Source organism: Buteo buteo, chromosome 6 (genome assembly GCF_964188355.1).
Source record: "Buteo buteo chromosome 6, bButBut1.hap1.1, whole genome shotgun sequence".
Taxonomy (NCBI): Eukaryota; Metazoa; Chordata; class Aves; order Accipitriformes; family Accipitridae; genus Buteo; species Buteo buteo.
The window spans coordinates 8,998,974-9,006,573 of record NC_134176.1 but is presented as its reverse complement, the minus strand read 5'-3'; the positions used below and the strand labels follow the sequence as shown (position 1 = coordinate 9,006,573).

General features: G+C 54.9%; 1 protein-coding gene across 4 annotated transcripts; it reads left to right on the top strand.

Annotated features, from left to right (window-relative positions):
* The first annotated feature begins 2,185 nt into the window (after window positions 1-2,185).
* Window positions 2,186-7,224, top strand: ZBTB25 (zinc finger and BTB domain containing 25). Of its 4 annotated transcripts, none has more exons than XM_075029671.1 (3): window positions 2,186-3,221; window positions 4,246-4,425; window positions 5,630-7,224. In XM_075029671.1, the coding sequence occupies exons 2-3, from the start codon at window positions 4,253-4,255 to the stop codon at window positions 6,765-6,767; spliced, it is 1,311 nt and encodes a 436-aa protein (XP_074885772.1). In that variant the 5' UTR covers window positions 2,186-3,221; window positions 4,246-4,252; the 3' UTR covers window positions 6,768-7,224. The 4 variants fall into 4 exon arrangements, with proteins under 4 accessions (XP_074885772.1, XP_074885768.1, XP_074885770.1 ...); XM_075029667.1 differs by having other exon boundaries at window positions 2,186-3,538; XM_075029669.1 differs by lacking the exon at window positions 2,186-3,221 and adding an exon at window positions 3,575-3,744.
* Window positions 7,225-7,600: the final 376 nt, after the last annotated feature.

Sequence of the window (7,600 nt, the reverse complement as noted above, 5' to 3'; positions counted from 1 at the left end):
CATGTGCCGCAAGCCCGGCCCCTCCGCTTCCCACCCTCCCCTCCCCGCTCCCCCGGCGAAGCCCCCCGGCGCGCGGAGGGGGGACCTGGAGCGGGGGCGTGGGGCGCCCACCCGGGACCCTCGCCGCCGGCCCGGCCCGGCCCGGCCCCCGCGGAGCCGGCCGGATAATCCGCCCCTTCCCCGCGCTGCGGCTCTCGCCCCGCAGAACGGGGTGTCCGCTCCTTCTCCCTCCCGGCAGCCGCGAGCGGCGGTAACGGGGAGGTCTGGGTTACCCAGGTGGATGGATGCCCAGCGTTGGGAGGTTCCTACCCGCAGCCTTACCGGCCTCCTGCGTGCGGCAGTTTAACTGCAAGTTGCAAGAAAAACAACTGCAAGTCGCATGAGAAAGTATTTCCCTTCTGCTGCAATTTCACACGGTAGTATCACCGCCTTCCCTCCTGGAGTTTGACGATGATGCAGGGCGCAGAGGGGCTGGCAGCCGCTGCCATGCTTTATCACAGATCCCAAGGATGGCGCTTTTTTTTTTTTATTCATCTTTCTAGGAGCTTTCCCAGGCCCTGTTCCCATCGCTCTCTGGACCTCTCCTGCCTAACGACATCCAGCTCCTCTTGAACTGGCCCGTGTGAGCAAATGGGATTTCCTGAAGCTGCGGGCGGCCCCTCCGCTACCTGCCACGGGGCTGCGAGAAAACATAAGCCAGGTCAGGCTTTCCTCCCGGTCCTGCCGCTTGACTTTTCCACCCCCAAAGTGACATTTGTCATTCAGCGCAGGCATCGGAAGTGTTTAATCCGCACAGCTCCTTCATTCAGACGCAGTTTCTAGAGACAGAGATTGGGTTTATGTTTGCTGCAACTACCCAAGATCCCTCTTAGCTCCAGACAAGCCGAAGGGGAAAATTTAATTGTAGCAAAGTTAAAAGATTTGATTACAAGTTTGAAAAGGACAGAAGTAACCAAAAAAATTTAAAAAGCAACAAAATAAAATGCCACCGTGTTAAAATGTACCAGCATCAATCCCTGCCTCAATGACCCCCAAGGTTTTCCTGAAGCATCGCTCGACTGAGAAAGCAAACGGGACAAACCCAATTAATAGAATCCTAGTTTCCAAATGGGACCTCACCCCTTCCTCCTGGGTCTGTCTGGGGACTTTTCTAACCACTACGGAATAAAAGTGGAGCTTTCAAAATGTCTCTCAAAAAAATCCCCTTGTTTCCCCCCCCCCCCTCCGCTACGCTGCAGCCGCAGCTCAGGGGTGTGATGCCTGTAGCAGCGCCAAGGGAAAAAAAAAACCTCCGTGGCCATAAGGCACCAGCCCCGGCGAAAGATGGAGGGACCCCCACAGTACAACTCTGTCGTAGGTTTTCCTGTTTTATAGGAAGTGAAATAAATGGCCTCCATAAGCTGACACGGTCGTGGGTTTCAAATCACACCGAAAAGTTGTCTTTCTCATGGTTCAAGGGTCTTTTTTTTTTCTCTGCAGCTCCTTACACATCTCAGGGCAGCATAAGCAAAGAGCACCCATGTGGGGCTTGCGCAGCCTCTCGCTCCGTCCCAGCCCTCCCACGTGCATCACGCTGGGAGCTTCTGCTGCCTCCGGTAAGACGGGGCAGAAGGCAGTCCCCCTTTTTCACAGTCCCCATTCTCTCGGTGCCCTCTTGCCACACTTGCCTTTCCAATTTTTTTTTTAATTATTATTATTTTCTGGCCACAGAGGAGGAGCGAGCAGAAACGCTCATGAAGATAGCTGTGATTATGCCCTGTTCTCTTTTCTGACCCATCGGCATAGGCTGTATCACTTTGTATCTGCTGAGGCATATGATATCATCGCCTGTGTTTTATAGCGAAACACCAAATTTCATGTCTCATCATCACTTCCATCATTTTGGCTCCAGTTTCTCTGAAGCTTTCAAAGTCCTCTTTGGACCAGAGTCAACCTAAATAACATGTAAATAATTAATCATTTAAATAAATAACATGCCATCTGCAAATAACGACTCACTCTGTACGCGGGTTAATAAATATGTTAAATAACCCAGAACAGAGTACAAAACCTTGAGCCGCCTACTACCAACCTTTCTGGGGAAAAAAAAGCGGCTACCGATATTTATAGGAGCAGGAGGATTATAGCTCCATCGACCCTCCGTCCTGCTGCTGCGCAAACACAGGAAGGAAAGATGGTCCCCGAGCCCTGTGAGCTTTTTATTTAAAATAGAAGAAATAAAACATAGAGCAATGGAAAAAGAGAAAGCTGCACTGGTCAGTGGGTTAAGCAGCAAACACCGCATGAAGCAAAATGCTTCAGAGCCTACGTTTTGTCTTCTCTCAGCCTGTCTCCATCCTCCACCCACGCTCAGGCTGCCTCGAGGCACCGCTGGAAAGAGCCCTGTAAACTGTCGGATTCTGGGGGGCCAGGGGCATTATTTGCCCTAAGGATTTGGGAACAGCCCAATTAAAAAAAATCGCAATTATGGGAACGCAATAGGAAAACGAACTGCGAAGTATCGAATGCTGAGAGAAAACTGAGAGGGATGATCCACGGCACCGAATGTCTTCTGCAGAGGCCCTGAGCCAGGAGAGACACCACCGAGGAGGTGGGCGCGAGAGATCTCTGAAACTCCACCAAAAGCATGGCGAAAGCACCCAAACAGCCATTTTCCCTGCCTTTTCCACCCAAAAAGCCCACCTGCGGCCATCAAATCAACCTGGTGGCAGCGGGAGGCTGCAGGGACTGTTAAGTTTAAACAGGTTCGGAAGGCGATTTGATAAAATTCATGGGAAAGGCGCCTCAAAGATTGTACCGGACGCCCAAGCTGCGGCTTGGGAGAACCCTCCGGGAGCAGGTGCCGGAGGGCGGGAGATCGGGGTGGGGGTGGCACTGCCCGCCTGCGCCCCGCTGCACCCAGCCGCGGCTGCTCTCGCCCAAAATAACCCTCGGTTTAAAAATTAATAAGAGACCGGAGGAGGCCTGAGAGAGAAACGGTGCGTCCACAGGATTCGCCGGTGGTTGAAGAAAGCGCTTAGGCCGCAGACGTGGGTGAAAGAGCCAGATCGTATCTTCGCGTCCATTTTCGGGAGCAGGCAGACCGGCGAGGCGCCTGTTACGGAGCATTTTTGTCCAAACAGAACAGAACGAAGCAAAACACTTAGACCGAGAGCGGAGGTGCTCAGATGACACCCCGTCACCGCCTGAAGTCAGAAGCGAAGCCCACCCCAGAGCCCACGGTGAGGTCTCTGGCACCCTAGAGGAAAACACCCCCCACCTCAAAAAAAAAAAAATTTAAAAAAAAATTAAAAAAATCCCACCCGCGCAGCAGCCGCGCAAGGGGCCGCGCTCACTTGTGTTTTTTTGTTTTTTTGTTTTTTTTTTTCCAGCCGCCAGCGGAGCGGCGCGGCCAGCCCGGCTTCTCCCCCCCCCTTCCCCGCCTCCCCTTCGGGCGGCAGCAGGAAGCGCGGGGGGGGGCGAGCGCCCACCCCATCCGCCGGGCGGGCAGCGGGGGCGGGCGGTGCCGAGCCGGGCCCAGCGCTGCGCTTCCGCGCGGGTAAGCGGCCGCGGGGGGGGGGGACGGGGACCGGGGAGGGGAGGGCGCTGGTTACGCTCCCCGGGGAGGCTGCTTCGCCTCCTCCCCCCCGCTGCTCCCTCCCTCCTCCCCCCCCCCCCCCCCGCAATAATTTTGAGCTGAAACAATAGCAGATATCAGCATTTTTTATTTGCAAAGGGGCCGCAGGCGAGGCGGGGCGGTGCGGGGTAAGGGCGGCTCAGCCCGGTACAATAGGGGCTTTGTTGGGCGGCACAGGGTTCCCTCTGTGAGCGCCTGGCTCGACGCCGCCGGCCCCGTTTAGCTCTGCCCCCCCCCCCCCAGGGCCGGGGGAGCGCGGTTAGGGGGGCAGGAGAAAGCACGATCCTGAGGGGAGGGGGGGTGGGAAAAGGCGAGAGGGCTTTAAAGTTAGCGCCGGTGCAGCGCGGAGCGTGTCGTGCATCTGTGGGAGAAAGAGCTCCGGTTGCGGCCGGCGTGTGGAAAAGTCACGGAGAAGGTTTCGAGCTCGTTGAGCGTGGGTTTGGGCACCGGCGGGAGAAATCCTTAAAATCGTGGGCGCAGGGATCCGTCTGGAGGAGGGAAGAGGCCTCGCGAGGCCGCGCTGCGTGCCGGGCGCCCGTCTCGTTGCGGTGGTGGGAGCCCCACGTTCGGAGCCTTGGGGAGCTCCGTCATTTCTTCACGAGGTGACCGTCTTGTTCTCTCGCTCTCAGGCACGCCATGGATACGACCGGCCACAGCGTCCTCCTCCTCCAGCAGCTGAACATGCAGCGGGAGTTTGGCTTTCTGTGCGACTGCACAGTTGCCATTGGAGATGTTTACTTCAAAGCCCACAGAGCGGTGCTCGCTGCTTTTTCAAACTATTTTAAGATGATATTTATTCATCAGACGAGGTAAGGACACACAGCTCTCCTCCCTTTTAACCGCTCTGCTCAACTTCCTGCTTTTTCCCCTTTCTAAGGGTATTAAAGTCCAAAAGAGCATAAGTGGGCATGTTAGCTGGCCTGAGAATATTTTCCTAACTCGGCACACACCTCGGCTCTCTAAACATTCCCAGTCCAGAATGTGCTGTCCTTTAAAACCACCCTCTTAGTCAGCATATGCCAACATCAGGCCCCTCATTTTGGAGATGAGACGTTTGTGTGACCACAGAAAATAAACATGTAAGTACCACAGTCCTCCTGCAGTGAGAACCTCACGGATTTGCCGTCTAGGGATACCCAGGTACCTCCTGCCCACACGCAGCGTGCCATTACTTTGAGTTAGCTTGTAGGCAAGCTTGCTGGGTGGGACTATCACTTCTGGCAGGATCCACGGGCTCGAAGCAATCGAGAAGCCGTAGCCTTATCGCAGTTCTGCGCTTCAGACCCTTGCAGATAAGGGTTGAGACCGAGATCATCAGTTCACTTCAAGCTGCTGTTCAGATGCTTCATCCAGCAGGGTCAGGAGTGGTTCTGCAGGTACAACGACGGTGGTGCCAAGGTCTAATCTCGCCTCTGACCTGGAGCTTGCTGCTCGTCATCAAACTCTTCTCCGTTCCCCGTCCTTTTTGAGGGTCGTGGCCCCCCAGCACCTTTGCAAGATAATTCTTAGCCATTGGCCGCGTAGCCCTTCGGCTGGAAGTGAGATCAGTTAACTTCCTTTCCGATAGATGTTGTTTACCGACACTTGAGTGCAAAGCTCATAAAGATTACACAGTAGACGCAGCTGAATTTATTACTTAAACGCACAAATATTCTTTGCCTCCTATTATTGGAGCAGCACGCACCGGCGATGGGTAGCTTACATGGCATCGCTGCGGTGCCGTGCGTGCAAGTGACGGGGTGACGGGGAGCTGGCCGCTCTCGCCATCCCTGGCCGCGGTTGTGCGCACGGTCTTTATAATCGCAGGGATAAATACACGCTCAGCCCCTTTGCAGTGCAAACAGGGCACAGGTGCTTCTGCAGGTCTTGGCAGGGAGCGCTGCTCGTGAACCGGGAGGCAGGCAGCACTGCGCATCCTCTCGCAGCAAACAGCGCCACAAATCAGTGGGCAGGTAATGGGTCAGGGCGGTAATTTGGGGCCCCGTATGTACTTAATCATCTGTCTTGTTTCAGCGAATGCATAAAGATTCAGCCCACAGACATCCAGCCCGACATATTTAGTTACTTGTTGCATATCATGTATACCGGGAAAGGGCCGAAGCAGACCGTCAGCCAGAGCCGACTGGAGGAGGGCATCCGTTTTCTCCACGCAGACCACCTCTCCCATATCGCGATCGAGATGAACCAAGTGTTCTCCCCAGAGCCGGTCCAGTCTTCCAACTTGTACGGGATCCAGATCTCGACGGCACACAAACCGGTGAAGGAACGCCTGGCAGCGAAGGAGAGTCTGCCGCAGGCGGGCAGCCGGTCTGCCGCCCAGGGCGACCACCCGCAGCTGCAGCTCTCTCTGGCCATCGGCCTGGACGACAGCTCCCTGGACCAGCAGGTCGCTCGCCCCTCCGCTCAGCCCGCTGCTCTCGCCAAGCCGGCAGAAGAGCACCCGAAGCTCTCCGTCTCCATCAAGCAGGAGAGGTGCGACTCGGAGCCCGTGGTGTCCCAGAGCCGCTCCCCTCCTTCTCCGGAGGGAGCGAGCCCCATCTTTGCCAAGGCCAGCCTCAAGGTGCACTTGTGTCACTACTGCGGGGAGCGTTTCGACTCCCGGGGGGGGCTGCGGCAGCACTTGCACACCCACGTCTCGGGCTCGCTGCCGTTCGGCGTGCCGGCCTCCATCCTGGAGAGCAGCGACCTCGGGGAGGTGCAGCCGCTGGCTGAGGACAGGGAGGCTGGGAACGGCCGCCGGCTCGGGGCCTTCCTCCTCAAGGAGGACGAGCATCAGCTGGAGCATCCGAGCTGCAGCGACCTGGAGCCTCTGCAGATCGGCCAGCTCTCCCTCATCTCCAAGGACCACGAACCGGTGGAGTTGAACTGTAACTTTTCTTTCTCCAGAAAGAGAAAAATCAGTTGCACCGTCTGCGGCCGCACGTTCTTCCGGAAGAGCCAGCTGCTCGAACACATGTACATGCACAGAGGGAAACAGCACAAATACAGCCGCTGCCAGCGGCTGGAGAGCCCCGCGACCCCCAGGTTTCATCCTTACTGTGACAGTGAGAGCGTGGGGAAGAGCTCCAGTTTATCCCAAGACCACTTAGATGAATGTATACTGGAGTCGGATCTCATCCAAGAAAGCGTTGATACGATCCTGGTAGAGTAGTTCTCCCCCTGTGTAGCCTTCGCACGCTGAAACTCTGGATATTCTGGCATTTTCCACCTCGTGAGCGGCTGCTCTCTGCAGCTGATTTTTCTTCAACCACCATTCCTGTCACCTCTGAGATAACTGTGAAGAACTGCGTACTGTGATTTGTGTACTTGCTTTTTTACCTCTCTAACTTTTAAACTCAAGCTAATTCCCATCTAAGTCCTTGGAAGCCTCCGTGTGTCTCGGTTATGTTTTTCGTAAATGTGAACTTATTCCCGCTCTGCTTTACTAGAGTTAAGACTGTATTGCTGGGTGTGAGGTTTAAACATTGTCTAATACGCTGCGTGGGCCCTGGGACTGTTTGTATCCCACAGAATTGCTCTTCTGAAACTAGATGGAGGGAAATGTAGAGGGAAATATGTATTGTGTTTCCCAAACAGTTTTTTTTTAATTAAAATAAATATCTCAAGGAGATGAATCCTGAAGTTCGTGTTGTATAACTGCAGTTAATAAATCTCTGCGTAAATACATGCGGGAGCCATAAGGCTGGTCTTTTCAAGGGAACTGGGGGCACTGGTGTGGGGGTGGCAACCTTCACTTTGACAAGCCCCGGAGTCCTCATCCGTACGATCTTTTACGTTTACTTTTAGGCTCAAGGGGTTTACATGCCTTTTCTCTCATTCCTTCCTCGTCAACCGCTACTGCATGAGCAGAGATAAATTTTGATGCCCCTCTAGGACCACGTCCCGTTGTTAGACTGTCTTCTCTGCAAGGAGGAATGAAAACTGCAAAGAAGTGTCCTCTCCTCTCAGAGAGGAGGCACATCCTAATCTAAGTACTTACAGGAT

Bases quoted from the DNA above. Each gene is read 5' to 3' on its own strand.
- ZBTB25 (XM_075029671.1), top strand. From the start codon at position 4,253: ATGGATACGACCGGCCACAGCGTCCTCCTCCTCCAGCAGCTGAACATG. The intron at 4,426-5,629 runs GTAAGGACACAC...GTCTTGTTTCAG, and splicing joins ATATTTATTCATCAGACGAG to CGAATGCATAAAGATTCAGC.